At 44.3% G+C, this 21,711-nt stretch overlaps 1 protein-coding gene across 1 annotated transcript in view; it reads right to left on the minus strand.

Moving 5' to 3' along the window:
* The window catches only part of LOC139556640 (ATPase family AAA domain-containing protein 2B-like), a 128,773-nt gene that overhangs the window by 71,210 nt on the left and 35,852 nt on the right, over positions 1-21,711 (minus strand). The window contains exons 11-19 of the mRNA XM_071370837.1: positions 21,385-21,559; positions 16,739-16,827; positions 16,438-16,597; positions 13,085-13,175; positions 12,866-12,977; positions 11,919-12,118; positions 8,379-8,520; positions 6,216-6,402; positions 5,916-6,101 (exon numbers count right to left, since the gene is read on the minus strand). Coding sequence (XP_071226938.1) covers positions 5,916-6,101; positions 6,216-6,402; positions 8,379-8,520; positions 11,919-12,118; positions 12,866-12,977; positions 13,085-13,175; positions 16,438-16,597; positions 16,739-16,827; positions 21,385-21,559 — 1,342 coding nt within the window. The remainder of the gene's footprint in view (positions 1-5,915; positions 6,102-6,215; positions 6,403-8,378; positions 8,521-11,918; positions 12,119-12,865; positions 12,978-13,084; positions 13,176-16,437; positions 16,598-16,738; positions 16,828-21,384; positions 21,560-21,711) is intronic.

A 21,711-nucleotide genomic window follows, 5' to 3' on the forward strand; every position in this document is an offset into this window, starting at 1 on the left:
CCCTTTAAGAGCTAAAAAAGATTTCGTACCCCATGTCTTTTGTACCCAAATATGTTGTCTTCTCACACTATTCAATCTCCCCAATCAATAAACAGCTTATGAAGCGCTCTTAGCCTATAGATCACATATTGCAAACAAATAATATCTCCTAAAAATTCCACACACTTTGAATTTCTGTGCGTCCTTGACAAATCACGAAATAACATAAAATAAAATTTTCTGCGAAACTGCACATCATCTTATCTCTTCTGTGGCAACAATGTGGCAGGGGCAAGAGTGTTGCAGTAGTCTAGTGTGTGGTACGGGAATAATGACAAGCGAACCTGGGGAGTTTTCCAAATAAGTCAGTTTTTCACATTTCTGCCCTGGTCAACTATAAGTGTTGCTATTTTGAAGTGAAAACATCTAGGAGCAACAACGGCTCAGTCGTGAAGTGGTAGGCCACACAAGCTCACAGAATGGGACCGGTAAGTGATGAAGCAAAAAAGTTGTCTGTCCTCGGTTGCAACACTCGCTACCGAGTTCCAAACTGCCTCTGGAAGCAACATCAGCACAAAAACTGTTCGCCGGGTGCTTCATGAAATGGGTTTCCATGGCCGAGCAGTCAAGCCTAAGATCAACATGCACAATACCAAGCGTCGGCTAGAGTGGTGTAAAGCTCGCCGCCAATTGGACTCCGGAGCAGTGGAAATGCATTCTGTGGAGTGATGAATCACGCTTCACCATCTGGCAGTCCGACGGACGAATCTTGGTTTGGCGGCTGCCAGGAGAACGCTACCTGCCCGAATGCATAGTGCCAACTGTAAAGTTTGGTGGAGGTGGACTAATGGTATGGGGCTATTTTTTATGGCTCCGGCTAGGCCCCTTAGTTGCAGTGAAGGGAAATCTTAATGCAACAGTATACAATGACATTCTAGACGATTCTGTGTTTCCAACTTTGTGGCAACAGTTTGGGAAAGGCCCTTCCCTGTTTCAGCATGACAATGTCCCATGCACAAAGCGAGGGCCATACAGAAATGGTTTGTCGAGATCGGTGTTGAAGAACTTGACTGGCCTGTACAGAACCCTGACCTCAACCCCATCAAACACCTTTAGGGTGAATTGGAACGTGGACTGCGAGCCAGGTCCATCATCAGTGCCTGACCTCACTAATGCTCTTGTGGCTGAATGGAAACAAGTCCCAGCAGCAATGTTCCAACATCTAGTGGAAAGCCTTCCCAGAAGAGTGGAGGCTGTTCTAGTAGCAAAGGTGGGGGGGAACACCATATTAATGCTCGTGATTTAGGAATGAGATGTTTGACAAGCAGTTTTCCACATACTTTTGGTCGTGTAGTTTGTACTAGCATTCAAAGTGGTTTTGAATATACCGACTCAACAAGACAAACAACCTCAGTTGGGCCAAAAGGTCATGACATTTCAGGGGGGTCATTCAAAGGTCACAGCCGAGTCAGCTCAAGTTACCGACCTGGTATTGAACCCCGGTCAGTGACAGGACTAGAGACCACGTTAGCCAACTGAGCTAAAGCCTAGGTTTTAATATTGGGAGCTAAGAGAAGTCTTCAGGTCTCAGGAAAGGTTACTCATCTGGCAGGCATAGTTAAACGACTGTATAGTACACAACCCTAGACTTCCAATCACTGTGCAGAATACATTGAGGGCGGGCTCACACAGCTTCTATTCCACAGCCTGCTGTTCACTTCCTACCATGCCTTCCTCAGTTCCACACACTGATCCTCGTTCTTTGACAAGTTTGTTTTCTCCGTTCACCCTCTGTTCTCCGGTCTTTCTTGGCCCATCCTGGGCCAGAGATTCCTTGACAAGGAAAGGAGAAAACGAGGGAAGGAGAAAGGGAGCATGGCAGGCAGGGAGAAAGGGAGACAGAGCACAGCACACACCAGCTAATGATTTTACTCCAGCATGGTCAAGGCTGTAGGGTATGGAGGGATGGGTGGAGTGAGAGAGGGATGAACAGAGGAGAGGGAGGGAGTAGAGGGCTCTCTGGCTGAGGAGCAGTAGAGCAGAGCAGTAAAGCCAAGCAGAGCATCTACACTGCTCTGGAAGAATAACCAATCCTCTGGTCTGCTAAATTACAAAAAGGTATTTATGTCTCCCTAATTTTCTTTGCTTCCCCAGCCCTCTCCCTGCGTAATTCTCGCCTTCCCTCTCCTTGCTCCTTCACTCCAGCTCCTCATTTTCTCTATAGAACAAGTGAGAGGGCTGCCACTTAATGAGACTCGTATGAATGGATCCATAAACAAATGTTGAAAAGGGAAAGGGACAATAGAGAGAAGATGATTTCGGTATTGCTGATTGTGTGTGGCGTGCTCAATTGCTCCATTGAATTACATCTTGAATATGGCCTCTGCGTCAGCTAAAACATTAGTACAAAGAGAGCAATTACCTTCACGCCCTCTCCAGTCGACATGATTGGAGAGGGCATCCATTGTTTTCTAAGAACCCAAAATGGACTCTTCATTTCACACTTTAAAGGACTCAAACAAAGAAACTAAAACAAAGCGCGTCACTGTCTGTTGCCATTGTTTTCAATGACAGCGGAGATCTATGGTGTCTCTCAGGACTTTACAACAGAGACATATACATGCTGTACTTCAAAAGCAGCTAGTGCTCATTGATTGGTTTATTGATCGGAGATGAACTAATCAATGGTCTCACCCCCATACTTGTGTTGGCTTTACAATCTCTTGAGAATAGAATAGCATGGATTAAGTGAAGAGGTTGTGCCTGCTGTTGATGCGTTTTGAAACACACTTCTGCCATCACCACCACCGCATGCTTCTGCCAGCTCCACGGGTGGGGGATTAGTGTGCGTGCGTGCGAGAGAGAGAGAGAGAGAGAGAGAGAGCGACAGGGATGATTCTACAGAGGTGTGACAACGCTGGCAGACCACCAGAACACACACACTGGGACTCGCTCTGCCTCTGAAGCCCAGCTATGAGTCACTCGGATCGGGCACAAAAAAACCCTTACAGGCACCTCTAACCCCCAACGTCCATACTTCTACCACCACATCTACCCACCTCTTGCTCGGCTTGAAAGCACCGTGTTCAGCCTCCGAGAACGCTTACCAGACACTAACCACGCCCCACCTCCATTACTTAAAGTACCACCACTCTACCTCCAGCTCACCCACCCTAGCTCCAGCCCAGATGTTGTGAGGGCATGGATCCCTGACATGGAGGATGCATGCACTCAGACTTGGTCTCTATTGGTTGGCCTAACTATAGCTAGGCTACTCGTGATGTATTGCTTGTTTCTTTTTTGCATTCGAAGCGCTATGAGATTGCTAGCAACACAAACCCCAAAGCAAATCAGGGGGAGAAAATAGATTTATTTGAGAAGGACAAATTATAGATGTTATGTTGGGAAGCAGATGTTCTGTCTTGCCTGTCCTCAGTTTTTCTCCACAGAACAAAGAAACAGGATGCCATTTATAACCCCCCCACCCTAGCCTGGGGTTGACAAATCAGAAGTCCTTGCAGTATAACTGGGCCAATGGCTAAATAACAAGTATCCTGCTCCAGACTCAATGTACAGACCAATGAAAACATGGCACACAGCTCTGAGTTCAGGACTGCTATTCCACAGATTCTAAACAGCTGTTGAACTGAACCAACTATTTCCATTGACAATTCCCTATTGACCATTAGTACTCTCGTCCTCTGCATTGTGAATTTATGTTCAAAATATTCTTACAAGATGATGAAAATCACGATAGAAATGTAATAAATTATTATTATTATGTGCTGGGGACACTGGCAGCTGGGACCACCTGCCTTCCCCCTCTCTCTTTCTGTCACTCTCTCGCCATCCGTCGTTCTTTCCCTGCCCATCCCTCTCTATTCCTTCTCTCCCATGCTGGTAGTGTAAGAGTGGTGGTGGTCTGTTGGCTGTGTAGGGATGACACCTCATGTCAAGGAGTGTTGCTGAGAGGACAGCTGTCACCTATGTGTGCCAAAACAACACAACACACTAAGACCATCTAAACCCAGTGCCAGAACACCCCCAATGTAGACCAATAGACAGACAGAGAGAGAGAGACAGGAGATAGTGTGACAGGAAAGAGAGCGCGACACCAACAGACAGAGCGAGATAGAGGAGAGAGAAAGAGAGACAGGGGAGAGACACTGAGCAAGACAGAGAGACGCTATGTGCCCACCGCCCACAAAATGAGGTGGAAACCGAGATGCACTTCCTAACCTCCTGCCAACTGTATGACCAGAGAGATAGACATTTCACATGAAAACAAATCCAAACTTGATAAACTCCCATTTCTATTAGGTGAAGTACCACAGTAGAAATATGTGACCTGTTGCCAGTGGACCACAAACACCATTGTAAATACAACCTATATCTGTTTATTTATTTTCTCTTACATACTTTAACTATGTACACAGCCAATAATATAACATTTGCAATGTCTACATTCTTTTAACTTATTTATTCATTCATTTTGTTTGTCTATTTCACTAGCTTTGGCAATGTAAACATATCTTTTCCACACCAATAAAGCCTTTTGATTTGAGAGAGCGGGCGAGCGAGGGTGGGGGGGGGCAAGCGTCACACAGATACAAGGGGGGGGGGGGGTCACACAGATACAGAGTGGGGGAGTAGTGATCGTCACACAGATACAGGGGGGGGGGGGTCACACAGATACAGAGGTGGGAAGCGAGCCGCACACAGATACAGAGGGGGAGGGAGCCGCACACAGATACAGAGGGGGAGCGAGCCGCACACAGATACAGAGGGGGAGCGAGCCGCACACAGATACAGAGGGGGAGCGAGCCGCACACAGACACAGAGGGGGAGGGAGCCGCACACAGATACAGAGGGGGAGGGAGCCGCACACAGATACAGAGGGGGAGGGAGCCGCACACAGATACAGAGGGGGAGGGAGCCGCACACAGATACAGAGGGGGAGGGAGCCGCACACAGATACAGAGGGGGAGCGAGCCGCACACAGACACAGAGGGGGAGCGAGCCGCACACAGACAGAGGAGGAGGGAGCCGCACACAGACACAGAGGGGGAGGGAGCCGCACACAGATACAGAGGGGGAGGGAGCCGCACACAGATACAGAGGGGGAGGGAGCCGCACACAGATACAGAGGGGGAGGGAGCCGCACACAGATACAGAGGGGGAGCGAGCCGCACACAGATACAGAGGGGGAGCGAGCCGCACACAGACACAGAGGGGGAGGGAGCCGCACACAGATACGGAGGGGGAGCGAGCCGCACACAGATACAGAGGGGGAGGGAGCCGCACACAGACAGAGGGGGAGGGAGCCGCACACAGACACAGAGGGGGAGGGAGCCGCACACAGATACAGAGGGGGAGGGAGCCGCACACAGATACAGAGGGGGAGCGAGCCGCACACAGATACAGAGGGGGAGCGAGCCGCACACAGACACAGAGGGGGAGGGAGCCGCACACAGATACGGGGGGGGCGCACAAAGATGCAGAGGGGGAGGGAGCCGCACACAGATACAGAGGGGGGGAGCGGACATTCAACTTACTCTTGAAAGTTGTAATAGTAGAATGCACAAGGTGCAATTTCGAAATTGGGTAGTGCATCAGAAGTTCTCCTTGTCATGTCAGTCACTGCAGACCTTAGAGAGCGATTTATAACGTGTCAACTATTTTGTTGTAATGTTTGAGTCACATTAACACAAAAAAGACAAATAAGCTTTAAACAGCGCTGGTGCTCATAAATATCTAATTTGGTTCTTTCTTTATTCCTATTCTAATCCCCGATGAGCGGACTAACTCAGAGATGGCACTCTGCATAGTCGGAGAAGGGATTGACAGATTTAGGGAGAGAGACAGAAGGAGAAGAGACAAAGGGAGAGGTGGAGTGAGAGGAAATATGATGAAGGACTTGTGTGTGTTTAGCCTACCTCCTGTGGTAGCTGTGTGTAGCACGTCTCTGTGGTGGCGAGGATGAGGAGGGGAGTGAAAGAGGGGATGTCCTGGAGTAGAGAGAAGAAGGTGTTCTTCACCGTGTCGCTGACCGAATCCCACCAATCACAGATGTGGGGCATGAACACCACACTGGGCACACTCCGACACGCCTCACGGAACACCTGGAACACACACAGCCAGACATCATACATTTGCGATGAGTATATTCTGGCCTAAAACAGATGCAATGATATATGTGTGATAGGGGTGTGTGTGTACACATGCATGCGTGTTACCTGAGCGCAGGACTCCTCGGGTGTCTTGGCGCTGACAGAGTAGAGTGTGGGCAAGTCTAGGAGGTGGACAGACAGCTTGTCCAGGTGGTGTAACACAGCAGGGGCCAGGTGAGAACTCTGTCCCGAACCGGGGGGGCCCGCCAGCAGCAGGCGGGGCCGGTACGACGTGGGCTGGTGAAGGGCTGATCTGGAAGGAGGAAAAGAGAAGGAGAATCAGCTTCTATCTTTTAAATGTGTTCTTACATTAAGGTTTGATAAAACTGTTAAAGGACTATAATCTCCATAAATATTTTTTTTAAATTTGATACCAATATCACAGCAAAAAAAAAAAAAATTTTTTGTATTAGACAAAGTCACAATTGCATGTTTCATCATTTTTTTGTACTGGTCCCTCGTGGGAAACAAACCCACAAGCCTGGCATCACGGGATAGAAACTCTGCTACTGCTCTGTTTAATCGTTAGGCATCTTTTGAGTTCAACATCATTACATTTGAAATGTTTGAGGTCTAAATTTTTTCAGAGACAGTAATGTATACGCATTAATGAATCAATTATACAATCATTTTGACTTTGTTCAAAACAAATCTAACCACATAACGGTAATAATTTATTTGAATGGTAAATCTCTGATAAACTGGGTTAATCAAGATGTAGCCTACACAATACAGGTGAATGCATTGTGTTATTGAGCTTGTTTTGGCTGATTTCATGGGGCTACAGGTGACAATATGTTTCCCTTCAATTTGGGACTTATTTAATTGTACTGATCAACAACATATTGCATATTATCACAAAGTACAAGGGTAGTGAATTGTTGTTAGCTTCAGCTGTAAGCTAGCAAGGAAAGTAAGCCTACAAAGCTGGAAGCTACTGGTGTCTTCGTCCATTGTTAGGTGTTCTAGCCTATAGTATGAGCAGTAATAGTTTCAACATGCCGTGTTGCATTATTCAAGTGTGTCAACTTCAGTGCAGCATGAATGGGGAGCTAACATGATGTAGCCAGGACAGTCTAGAGCAGGGATGGGTAACTTTGATGGGGGTGGGGGCCACAAGAAATCTGAACTGATCATGAGGGGCCTCAGTTGCTCGTAGGTCTGCATACCCAGTTAAGAGTTAATTTTGTGCAATTCTACAAATGTTTGCATGGGACGTAAAGCAAACCTTTGCAGGTTTAAAACAAGTTTACATATATTTAGCCATTGGTGGAGAAAAATGTACTGTTTTACAGTTAATTTCCTGCAATTCTACACATTTTTCAATAGGGAGGGGAGAAATGTTTTCAGTTTTTAATATGATATCTGAGTTGGACTGACTAACAAAATTAATGGGGGCCCCCGGCGGGTAATACGACCATGATTACTACAAGTTTAGATAGCTGGACGCAAGACTAATTTTCGCAAGACTAATTTACCAATCTAAAAAATGTTAGCTGACATGGGCTAATTGAGTGACCATCAGTGACTGACAAAAACTGCTCAACAACCAAATTTCAATATTGAACCTTGTGTATTGTACTATTCTAACACGCAACAGTAAATTGAGACCGACAGTTCCTAATTTATGTATTTTTAATCCGAGGGCCTTCAAAAGGGGGGACGCGGCACACCCATCCCTGGTCTATAGCTGGCTCTAGCAATGAGTAAGTGGAGCAGGCAATAGGCATGCACGGTGAGTTCGTGCTATAAAGAGGACACCAGCGACGTTGATAGACTTGATCCTCTCAATCAGTATACAACGTGAGACACATGACAGAAGTACCGAAAGTAACAAAGATTCTAGTACTGAACCGTTTTTCATGTTCTAATATTGAAAAAGTACACAAGTTCCAGTATACCGTGAAACACTAATCATCTTTGACCATATTAGCCGTCTATATAAGATAAAGTGCCTCTTAGATCGACTTGAATAAAATAGAGAACATTAATCTTCCCTGGCCTGTATTGGGGGCGGCAGGTAGCCTAGTGGTTAGAGCGTTGGGAAAGTAACCGAAAAGTTGCTGGATCGAATCCCCGAGCTGACAAGTTAAAAATCTGAGCGGACCAAAAAAAGATATATATATATTGATGACAGGACTGAATTGTGGTTTGACTGTCATTCTACCTGTTGCCATAAGGTGGCATTAAAACACGGGGTAGAGGCTGCGTAGGTAGAGGCAGACTCACATGGTGAAGTGTAGGAAGGGTGTGTGTGCCGTAGAGGGATGTGTGTGTGTCTTTGGGGATCCCGGCTGGAGGTTGTAGATGGAGGGAGCTGCTCCATCCGTCTCCTCTTCAGTGACCTCCTCTAGCAGGTGATTGTCAACGTCTAGCAGGGAGGAAGGAAGGACAGGAGGAAATAATGTCAGTCAGACAAAGTGTGTGTGTGTGAAATAAAATGATGAGACATACAAAAATATGGAGGTAATAGATCAAAATGCTTATAGGCCTAGGCATGGCCTAATTAACAGGCCTTTCCAGCAAGAATAAAGGCTAGAGAAAGTTCTAGTGTTATTAGAGGAGACATCATGGTTTATTAGGGAGATAGCACACCTTCCTCCCTAAATGTCTTAACAGGGTTCCACTGGTGCTACCAACTTTTTCAGTTAACGGCAGCAATGTTTTGCCACTACACACCAATAATGACCTGACCTGTGTCCCATAATATACCTGCATTCCATACAGAACCAGGCTAATAATGACTAAACATCTTAAATTAGCATGCCCTTGCAGTGCTTGACATTCAGGAAAATTTGCCAGTGGCACACCAGGCCAGTGCCAACTGAAAGATACTGGCCCGAATGAAAAGATTACTGGCCCGGGAAAATATATCTGTTTCAGATGATGCACGCATAATTGAAATGTAATTTAACGGGCTGAGCCAGATGCATTTAGCCCAGGGGTCCCGAATTACATTCATCTGTGGGACAATTTTTCCTTGAGCGAATGGTCGGGGGGAACATAGTTTGAAATCATTAGTAAACTGCAAATTGACGGCAAGGATCCCAAACAGATATAGTATTTGACGAAAACCAAATAATTTCAACCCTTGATTAGCCTACATTCAGATGTGATCACATATGCCTCTATTTACAGTGGGGAGAACAAGTATTTGATACACTGCTGATTTTGCAAGTTTTCCTACTTACAAAGCATGTAGAGGTCTGTAATTTTTATCATAGGTACACTTCAACTGTGAGAGACAGAATCTAAAACAAAAATCCAGAAAATCACATTGTATGATTTAAGTAAATAATTTGCATTTTATTGCATGACATAAGTATTTGATACATCAGAAAAGCAGAACTTAATATTTGGTACAGAAACCTTTAGGTGCAATTACAGAGATCATACGTTTCCTGTAGTTCTTGACCAGGTTTGCACACACTGCAGCAGGGATTTTGGCCCACTCCTCCATACAGACCTTCTCCAGATCCTTCAGGTTTCGGGGCTGTCGCTGGGCAATACGGACTTTCAGCTCCCTCCAAAGATTTTCTATTGGGTTCAGGTCTGGAGACTGGCTAGGCCACTCCAGGACCTTGAGATGCTTCTTACGGAGCCACTCCTTAGTTGCCCTGGCTGTGTGTTTCGGGTCGTTGTCATGCTGGAAGAACCAGCCACGACCCATCTTCAATACTCTTACTGAGGGAAGGAGGTTGTTGGCCAAGATCTCGCGATACATGGCCCCATCCATCCTCCCCTCAATACGGTGCAGTCGTCCTGTCCCCTTTGCAGAAAAGCATCCCCAAAGAATGATGTTTCCACCTCCATGCTTCACGGTTGGGATGGTGTTCTTGGGGTTGTACTCATCCTTCTTCTTCCTCCAAACACGGCGAGTGGAGTTTAGACCAAAAAGCTCTATTTTTGTCTCATCAGACCACATGACCTTCTCCCATTCCTCCTCTGGATCATCCAGATGGTCATTGGCAAACTTCAGACGGGCCTGGACATGCGCTGGCTTGAGCAGGGGGACCTTGCGTGCGCTGCAGGATTTTAATCCATGACGGCATGGTGTGTTACTAATGGTTTTCTTTGAGACTGTGGTCCCAGCTCTCTTCAGGTCATTGACCAGGTCCTGCCGTGTAGTTCTGGGCTGATCCCTCACCTTCCTCATGATCATTGATGCCCCAGGAGGTGAGATCTTGCATGGAGTCCCAGACCGAGGGTGATTGACCGTCATCTTGAACTTCTTCCATTTTCTAATAATTGCGCCAACAGTTGTTGCCTTCTCACCAAGCTGCTTGCCTATTGTCCTGTAGCCCATCCCAGCCTTGTGCAGGTCTACAATTGTATCCCTGATGTCCTTACACAGCTCTCTGGTCTTGGCCATTGTGGAGAGGTTGGAGTCTGTTTGATTGAGTGTGTGGACAGGTGTCTTTTATACAGGTAACGAGTTCAAACAGGTGCAGTTAATACAGGTAATGAGTGAAGAACAGGAGGGTTTCTTAAAGAAAAACTAACAGGTCTGTGAGAGCCGGAATTCTTACTGGTTGGTAGGTGATCAAATACTTATGTCATGCAATAAAATGCAAATTAATTACTTAAAAATCATACAATGTGATTTTCTGGATTTTTGTTTTAGATTCCGTCTCTCACAGTTGAAGTGTACCTATGATAAAAATTACAGACCTCTACATGCTTTGTAAGTAGGAAAACCTGCAAAATCGGCAGTGTATCAAATACTTGTTCTCCCCACTGTATACATGGGAATCCTTGGGAACAGATTTCCAAAATTAAAATCACACAGAGCTGATTTCCTGGTGATTTTGCAGTCATACGTCCAACAATGAAAACGATTTCAAAAATAAATAGGAACAATGAGAGAGGACAGACAAAGAGAGAGAGACACACAGAGAGAAACACAGAGAGACACACAGAGATGGATACAATGGGTTTTGGGCCAGTATACTTATTAATTTTGCTCTGAAAATAAAAATTGCGCACGGGATGCCTATTGGGGAACCCTGCTATAGCCGATAATGACCAACATAAGTAAGTAACTACATTTTAACTTGACAATATCATATTTCCAGTAATTGTTTGGAGGGAAAAAATTACAAAATACAACCTTGCCGCAATCTCAAAAAGGTTGTTATTGTTAGCGATTACAAACAGTAAGTCGACAGTTGTAGGGCCCTATAAAATCTGTTCGATCTTCTGGTAAATTACGTGTTCCCCGTTTAGTTTCTCCAGGTTTCCTTATTTCATCAGGTTTTCACTCAAATATCACACTTTTCTTATAGAAAAACTACACACATGGGATGTTCTAAGTCCACAACAATGCTTCAACCAAAACAGGAGCCCACTTTTGAGGTCTGGGAAGAATAAATAAAAAGATGGAGGGTGCAGTTGCCCTTTAATTCAACGACACGCCTAGCAAGAGGCCGTTGTGTTTGGCTAGCGGTGTTTTTTTACTGTACTGTATGTGATGGCAGAGTTTGCTAAACAAATGCCCCGCGATGATACAAATCGTGATATTCTGCCAGGTAGGCCTACTTCGCAGTCAACATTTAACTGGGAAGGTTTTTGTAAAAGGCTTCAGAAAGTGTTCATTCAAACAGTGCCTGATGAATGTTTCTACCAATACTTCGAACGAAACTTTTCGAAAACCTGCTTTGCCTACCCGTTGTTATTTGAATAAATCCTAGGGAAAAAAATAGCTAATTGTGACCCTAGCTACCAGGAAAGAGAGAGAGAGAGGCAAAAGAAGAAAGATAAACATATTACCTCCTCTACTCTCCCTGTGCTGTGTTTCTGCGTGGGGGAAGACTCGGAGCAGGACCTCCAGCACCGTGGCCAGTGTGTTTGCTAGTAGGGGGCGTATGTTGGGGGCCAGGGCTCGGCCTGGAGGAGCCTGGGCTCTCTGGGAAGCTGGGACGATGGTCCGCAGAGCATGGCTGAAGTCCCCAGGCCCCAGCACGATGGTACTGTTGGACAGATAAGATTGATCAATACTTGATCCAAAAGGGAAATTTAGTGTCCACATTTTTTTTTAAATTTGTATCCCATTTTCTCCCCAATTTTCATGGTATCCAATCGCTAGTAATTACTATCTTGTCTCATCGCTACAACTCCCATACGGGCTCGGGAGAGACGAAGGTCGAAAGCCATGCGTCCTCCGAAGCACCACCCAACCAAGCCGCACTGCTTCTTAACACAGCGCGCCTCCAACCCGGAAGCCAGCCGCACCAATGTGTCGGAGGAAACACCGTGTACCCGGCCCCCTTGGTTAGCGCGCACTGCGCCCGGCCCGCCACAGGAGTCGCTGGAGCGCGATGAGACAAGGATATCCCTACCGGCCAAACCCTCCCTAACCCGGACGACGCTATGCCAATTGTGCGTCGCCCCACGGACCTCCCGGTCGCGGCCGGCTGCGACAGAGCCTAGGCGCGAACCCAGGGACTCTGGTGGCGCAGCTAGCACTGCGATGCAGTGCCCTAGACCACTGCGCCACCCGGGAGGCCCTAGTGTCCACATATTAAACACATTTAAAGGCGAACTCTAACCCCCACTTAAATCAAATTTTCACTTAGTCATGCTTTGATGTCAATGGGAGAGACTGCATGAATTGTAACTTAAATGGAAGTTAGGATTCACCCCATACAGACAATTGATTCCAGTCTATTACTATGTTTTTGTTATTCTTTCAGTTTCCTTCTCCTCTGCATGGTTACCTGACGTCCAGCTGCAGCTTAACACTGCTGCCGTAGATCTGGGGGTAGCAACGCCGCAGTGCCACCAGGGTCGCCTCTGTGCAAAGTGCTTTGATGTCTGCGCCACAGTAACCTGGAACAGGGGAGTGGAGGGGTTAAATGAATAAACCGAAAAAGAAGTAGACTAAACATAAAATGTTGTAGTTGTAAACGTTAATAAAATGTGAGTTTGTCTCCTACCGACACATTTCTCAGCCAGCTCATTTACAAACTGTTCAGCCAGTCTAGGATTCCAGTCCCGCGTGTGGATCTCAAGGATTTGTCTTCGGGCCTAGAGAATAATACAAAGAAAGAGAGAGACAGACAACACCGACAGACAAAGAGCGAGAGAAATATAGGGATGGAGAGAAAAAGAAAAATATGTCTATAAAAAAAAAAACTGTCACTATCGACCCTGCTCACACCACAGTGGGTTTCTGATCAGCAAGGTCTCTCTCTGCTGAGGTCTGCCGGCTGAGTGTCTCTGTATTTGTGTGTCTCTCTGCTGACAGAAGCAAACAGACTGGGCTTTGATTATTCAGAATCTCACTGTGAGGGCAAACGACAGGAGTCAACCAATTAGACAGCTCAACGGGTAGAGGGGATTGCTATGCACCGCTAGGCTGGGACTCGCACACAGTCAGTCACTCACAAACACACACCACTGGGGTTGGACTACACAAGTAGCTGGGCTGGGACTGACAAACACACACACACACACACACACACACACAACTGGGCTTTGACTGACACATGCAGACAAACCACTAGGCTGGGACTAATGTGTGTTGTACACGCTCACCCAGACACACAGGAGCGGCTGGAACACACACTGAAAGGATAAAACTCCAAAAACATATACTGAACAAAAATATAAACAACATGTAAAGTGTTGGTCCCATGTTTCATGAGCCAAGATAAAAAAAATCCCAGAAATTTTTCATACACAAAAAGCTTATTTCTGTCCAATTATGTTCACAAATTTGTTTACATCCTTGTTAGTGAGCATTTCTTATTTGCCAAGATAATCCATCCACCTGACAGGTGTGCCATATCAAGAAGCTGATTAAACAGCATGATCATTACACAGGTGCACCTTGTGCTGGGGGAAATAAAAGGCCACTCTAAAATGTGCAGTTTTAACACACAACACAATGCCACAGATGTCTCAAGTTTTGAGAGAGCGTGCAATTAGCATGCTGACTGCAGGAATGTCCACCAGAGCTGTTGGCAGAGAATTACATGTTAACTTCTCTACCATAAGCCGCCGCCGTCATTTTAGAGAATGTGGCAGTATATCCAACTGACTTCACAACCACAGACCACGTGTAACCACAACTAGAGGTCTACCGATTATGATTTTTCAACGCCGATACCGATACTGATTATTGGAGGACCAAAAAAGACGATACCGATTAATCGGCCACTTTTTTTAAATTTATTTGTAATGATGACAATTACAACAATACTGAATGAACACTTATTTTAACTTAATATAATACATCAATAAAATCAATTTAGCCTCAAATAAATAATGAAACATGTTCAATTTGGTTTAAATAATGCAAAAACAAAGTGTTGGAGAAGAAAGTAAAAGTGCAATATGTGCCATGTAAGAAAGCTAACGTTTAAGTTCCTTGCTCAAAACATGAGAACATATGAAAGCTGGTGGTTCCTTTTAACATGAGTCTTCAATATTCCCAGGTAAGAAGTTTTAGGTTGTAGTTGTTATAGGAATTATAGGACTATTTCTCTCTATACCATTTGCATTTCATATACCTTTGACTATTGGATGTTCTTATAGGCTCTTTAGTATTGCCAGTGTAACAGTGTAGCTTTACCCATGCAGAGCAAGGAGAACAACCACTCCAAGTCTCAGAGCGAGTGACGTTTGAAACGCTATTAGCGCAAACCCCGCTAACTAGCTAGCCATTTCACATCGGTTACACCAGCCTAATCTTGGGAGTTGATAGGCTTGAAGTCATAAACAGCGCAATGCTTGAAGCACAACGAAGAGCTGCTGGCAAAACACACGAAAGTGCTGTTTGAATGAATGCTTACAGGCCTGCTGCTGCCTACCACCGCTCAGTCAGACTGCTCTATCAAATCATAGACTTAGTTATAACATAACAACACATAGAAATACGAGCCTTAGGTCATTAATATGGTCGAATCCGGAAACTATCATCTTGAAAACAAGACGTTTATTCTTTCAGTGAAATACGGAACCGTTCCGTATTTTATCTAACGGGTGGCATCCATAAGTCTAAATATTCCTGTTACATTGCACAACCTTCAATGTTATGTCATAATTACGTTATATTCTGGCAAATTAGGCGGCCCAAACTGTTGCATATACACTGACTCTGCGTGCAAGAGAAGTGACACAATTTCACCTGGTTAATATTGCCTGCTAACCTGGATTTCTTTTAACTACATTTACATTTAAGTCATTTAGCAGACGCTCTTATCCAGAGCGACTTACAAATTGGAAAGTTCATACATATTCATCCTGGTCCCCCCGTGGGGAATGAACCCACAACCCTGGCGTTGCAAGCGCCATGCTCTACCAACTGAGCCACACGAGAGCTAAATATGCATGTTTAAAAATATATACTTCTGTGTATTGATTTTAAGAAAGGCATTGATGTTTATGGTTAGGTACACATTGGAGCAACGATACACACCGCATCAATTATATGCAACGCAGGACACGCTAGATAAACTAGTAATATCATCAACCATGTGTAGTTAACTAGTGATTATGATTGATTGATTGTTTTTTATAAGATAAGTTTAATGCTAGCTAGCAACTTACCTTGGCTTACTGCATTCGCGTAACAGGCAAGCTCCTCGTGGAGTGCAATGTAATCAGGTGGTTAGAGCGTTGGACTAGTTAACTGTACGGTTGCAAGATTGAATCCCCCGAGCTGACAAGGTAAAAATCTGTCGCTTTGCCCCTGAACAAGGCAGTTAACCCACCGTTCCTAGGCCGTCATTGAAAATAAGAATGTGTTCTTAACTGACTTGCCTAGTTAAATAAAGGTGTAAAAAAAATAATAATACCGATTACCACGAAAACTTGAAATCGGCCCTAATTAAATCGGCCTTTCCGATTAATCGGTCGACCTCTAACCACGACAGCCCAGGACCTCCACATCTGGCTTCTTCACCTGCAGGACTGTCTGAGGAGTATTTCTGTCTGTAATAAAGCCCTTTTGTAGAGAAAAACTCATTCTGATTGACTGGACCTGGCTCCCCAGTGGGTGGGCCTATGGCTGCGCCCCTGGCCCACACATGGCTGCGCCACTGCCCAGTCATGTGAAATCCATAAATGATGGCTTACCAAATGTATTTAAATTTACTGATTTTCTTCCATGAACTGTAACTCAGTAAAATCGTTGAAATTGTTGAGTTGCGTTTATATTTTTGTTCAGTATACTATGACAGCCAGACTTAAATTATTTAGATTACAGTATAAAACAAGTACCAACAATGTATTTCATAGTGTATTCATCGTGCCATAATCCTATACATGATTGCAACTTCCTCACCTTCTTGTCAGGCAGGTTGAAGAGGAACTCCCTGTCAAAGCGTCCAGGCCTCCGTAGAGCAGGGTCTATGGAGTCCAGCCTATTGGTAGCACCGATCACCACGATTTCCCCTCGGCTGTCCAGACCATCCATCAACGCCAGCAGAGTGGACACTATTGAGCTAAAGAAGGGAAGGAGAGAGGGATAGGGAGAGAGTATGGTCAAACCATTACTAAAAACTGATCACTCACATTCATTATTGATTGTCAGAGACCATCATCAAATGGAGATGTCTAACAGAAACTCCAAGTTCATATAGTACCTATGTATCTGGTCCTGTCTGCTGGAGCGCACTGGGGCCAGCCCGTCTATTTCATCAAAGAAGATTATGGAGGGCCTCATCAGGTAAGCCTGGAAGAGAGCAGAACACACGACATAAGTCTGGGCTAGAGGAGCATAACCTAGCCTGAACACAGAGTATTCTGGATGGCAACTGGACCAAGTAAGCACAATATAAACAGATAGGGAATTATTTATTAAATACCTTACCTGACACTGTCCAACTGATAAGCCTTGGCTCGTGCCTAGGGCTGTGGCGGTCATAACATTTTGTCAGGCGGTTATTGTCATGCAAAAGACTGCTGGTCTCACAGTAATTGACTGTTAACAAAAACATTTAGCGTCTCCAGGCCTCTACGCATGCGCGCCTTTGGAACATCTGCAATTTAAAAAGCCTAATAAATCTATTTAATGTGTACCATCACAATTATTGCATTATTTATTTTAGGCAGTTCTAAAGAAACATGATATGAAGAAAAAGTATTTTGGAAGAACAGAATACGAGTTGGCCTACTATATGATATCTGGCAATGCGCCATGCTTGTTCATTTAGCAGACAAGATAGGCTCATAAGTCCCGTGCCATTATTTTATATTACATGATGTTATAGTAAGAAGAATATAATTGAACTTAGCTGAATAAAATAGAAAGTATATTTTTTCCATTCCGGAGTGAGTGCGCATATGAAGTGGCGATGTTGAGCGTAAAAGTTATCATTTGAAAAAGGTCCAATACGTTAGATTTACATTTAAAAATGTATTCCAAATAAATAACAGAAATACCTTAAGTAGGTATTCAGACCCTTTGCTATGAGACTCAAAATTGAGCTCAGGTGCATCCTGTTTTGATTGATCATCCTTGATGTTTCTACAACTTGATTGGAGTCCACCTGTGGTGAAATTAAATTGATTGGACATGATTTGGAAAGGCACAGTGCATGTCAGAGCAAGAACCAAGCCATGAGGTCAAAGGAATTGTCCATAAAGTTCCGAGACAGGATTGTGTCGAGGCACAGATCTGGGGAAGAGTACCAACAAATGTCTGCAGCATTGAAGGTCCCCAAGAACACAATGTCCTCCATCATTCTTAAACGGAAGAAGTTTAGAACCACCAAGACTCTTCCTAAAGCTGGCCGCCCGGCCAAACTGAACAATCGGGGAAAAAGGGCCTTGTTCAGAGAGGTGATCAAGAACCCGATGGTCTCTGACAGAGCTCCAGAGTTCAACTGTGGAGATGGTAGAACCTTCCAGAAGGACAACTATCTCTGCAGCACTCTACCAATCAAAGTAGTAGTGGCTTCGGGGCAAGTCTCTGAAATGGCCCAGCCAGAGCCCGAACTTGAACCCAATCGAACATCTCTGGAGACCTGAAAATAGCTGTCCAGCGACACTCCCCATCCAACCTGACAGAGCTTGAGAGGATCTGCAGAGAAGAATGGGAGAAACTCCCCTAATACAGGTGTGACAAGCTTGTAGCGTCATACCCTAGAAGACTCGAGGCTGTAATCACTGCCAAAGATGTTTCAACAAAGTACTGAGTAAAGGGTCTGAATAATTATGTAAATGTCATAATTATTTATTTTTTTGCTAAAAAAACCAAACAGTTTTTGCTTTGCCATTATCGGGTATTGTGTGTACCGTAGATTGATCAGGGGGGAAAATCGATTTAATAAATTTTCGAAAAATGTGGAAAAGGGGTCTGAATCCTTTCCGAATGCACTGTATAAGGGCCCAATCCTTTTCATTTAGTTATCTTTTTTGGGGGGTGGTGGCTTGGGCTCATATATATGCCTATGCATAAGCTCTAATATGCGTATGAACATATTGAATTAATCATCACCCTAGAAAGCGCTGTCCATTTCAGTGTGTTAGGCTTTGAAACAACATCCACAACGACCATGTTTTCCACTCAATTTCAACCTGTTGAACTTTTCTTCAAATTGATCAATGAGGTGAGTTTTAAAAGCACGATCCTGTTTTGATGAGAAGTGTTTGATGTGATATTCGATTGCATTTGCATTGACGTCAGAGTGGTTATAAGGACACTAGAGCCCTGAGTACCAGGCCATTAACGGCCTAATGGTACCTGCTTCTATAAACCAAAGAGGAGATGGGAGAGGCAGGACTTGCACCACGATTTGCGTCACAAATAGAACTGACTTCTATTTTAGCCTTTGACAACTCAGACGCACGCACGCGAGCAGAATGGGTGCAATAATTGAATAATATATATTTCTAAATTTCTTTTGCAACGCTTGCGCACGCGACACGAGCGGTGTAGTCAGCCTGTTAGACAGGTCTAAAGAAACATGATGTGAAGAAAACATAGCCTATTTCAGAAGAACAAATCAAATCACATTTTTATTGGTCACATACACATATTTAGCAGATGTTATTGCAGGTGTGACAAAATGCTAGTGTTCAAGGATAGCATACTCTGACTTGTCCTTATGTTAGGCCCTGATATGGCTATGCCATATGGCTGTGGGCTACACTAGTTCATTTAGCAGACAAGATTTGCTTAGAATTCCGTGGCATTATTTAGTGTTATTTTATAGTATGAAGAATACAATTGAACATACCTGAATAATATTAAATATTTTCTCCAAGCGACTTCCAAGGAAGTGCGCACATGCGGCTATTCTGTGTTGAGCGGTAAATGCTTAATTTAGCAACTTCAGTTGTAATACAAACGTTGGGCTATATGTTTAGATTTTTTATACATTCTAAGGCTGCATGATGCGACGAATGAGGATTTGAAAGAAGTTGCATTAAAGGCATGAGCTCTGATATGTTTCTTGTGCAGGCCAGTCTCTCATTCACAATTTGACAAGCACTTGATAAGATTCTCACCAGGCCTCGAATTTCCTGGCGGCATCCCCCTTGTGTGGCCATAATGCCCCCTAAAAAGATCCATGCCTTTTGTGGCCAAAGAGGCCATTTTGCCCTTGGGCTGAATATAATAATTCCCTTCTCCCGGCTGCCGTGCTCCAAAAAAAACTCACTCACAGGGCACTCTCAGCTATCTCAATTCTTATTAGCCAATGCGCGTCATGTGATCAGATCTTCTCACAGGCATCTCAGCTAAGGCTATAAGTGAAGAGAGACATCGGGGATGCAAATGCGCACGCACCTCATATCGAATTCCGAGGCGCATATTGAAGATATTAGAACTGTCCACATTTACTTTTCGTCAGCCAACAAGATGAACAGGAGAATCACTGGCCTGTTTTAATCTACTATCCCCCATAGTACAAAGGTTGACCAATTCTATTCTACTTGTCCTTCTGTGCAATAAATAAATATTCCAAACATAGTCTGGGACAGTTGTGGGATGCAATAGATCCCAAATGAATACTCGCCTCAAAAAAACTTTTAAAAGCAATGAGGCTGATGCAACAGATCAGAACATTTAGCTTAAAATATTGATCAACTGGCTATTTCTTCACATTATAAGCGCAGCACTGCACATACGGCAATAGGCTATAAGCGCAAATGTTCCAAAATGCAATCAATTAGCGGGAAAACACTTTTTATAATAAAGATGCATTTTTATGGTGAAAATGATCTTCCCCAAACTTAACTCAGGCACCTCGTATGTATGCCAGTTAAGCTTTACAAACGGTGTAGAGCCTATTTGGTGACTTTAGTTGTGATATAAATCGTATCAAAACATATAGGCCTATGGGCAAGGCTACATGAGGTGTGCTACTATGATTTGAAAAAGTCACAAAACTGCACATGCTGGGCATCATCCACAAGTGATAATACATCATACACAAGTGATAGGCTAATGTCACACAGCAGGATATTCTTCATTTAATGTTGTCTTTACATATACTAAATCATTTTTACCTAACCTTTATTTAACTAGGCAAGTCAGCTAAGAACAAATTATTATTTACAATGACGGCCTACCACGGATGATGCTGGGCCAATTGTGCGCCGCCCTATGGGACTCCCAATCACGACCGGTTGTGATACAGCTCTTACAATAATGTGTGTGAAATTAGTTTTGATTCAGAATGGACCATTATCATGCACCTGTCTCAGAACAGGAGCATGGGGGGGAAAAAACATGTCAGCTACGGACTTAAATAGCGAATGGAGAACGCTTTTCCCGTGGTTCATTTTCATGCCAGCCAGGTAGGCTATCGTCCTGTTGTAAAGCAAAGCAATGTGCTTAATATTAGGAAAGTTGATCAATAAATATAGCAGGCCTAACCTATATAAAGCTGATGGGATCCTCCTATTTTTTATAGAGGCCATTAAAAAAAACTCTACGCAGTTGCATAGCCAACAGAAATGCTGCGCAACATGAGCTCCTGGGCTCTCATGAAGTGTTTGATTTTATATTCTAAACCATTTGCATTGATGTCAGAGTGATTCGAGGGACAATAAAGTGCTGAGTACCAGGCAGTTAGCAAGTTTGGCTACTAATAACCATCAGCAGCATCCGAGCTTGGAGAAGCCTAGATACCGTGACTAAATGATCACGTGTTATTTGACAGCGGTTATGACTCATGACCGCCGGTGTTGCAGTAATACGGTCACCGTAACAGCCCTAATCATGACTCATGACTGTGGGTGTGGCGGTAACACTGTCACCGCAAGCCCTACTTATGCTCACCTGGTCAAAAAGTAGGCGTAGCTGTCGTTCTGATTCGCCGACCCACTTGCTGAGGCAGTCGGCTCCCTTCCTCATGAAGAAAGACACCTTTTTGTCTCCTTGACTACACTCGTTGGCCAAAGCCCGTGCTACAAGGGTCTTCCCTGTACCTGGTGGGCCGTAGAATAGACACCCTCTGTGGGAGAGGAGCGAGTGAGAGGTAAATTTGTTTAAAGCAGAGACAATCTGTTTTTTATTGACCTTGGAACTACATTGTGACCATGATGCAAAAAATGCTAAATTGTTTTTCCTCATCTGTCTGGTTGTAATTAAATAACACATTTCTAA

Source organism: Salvelinus alpinus, chromosome 27 (genome assembly GCF_045679555.1).
Source record: "Salvelinus alpinus chromosome 27, SLU_Salpinus.1, whole genome shotgun sequence".
Lineage (NCBI taxonomy): Eukaryota > Metazoa > Chordata > Actinopteri > Salmoniformes > Salmonidae > Salvelinus > Salvelinus alpinus.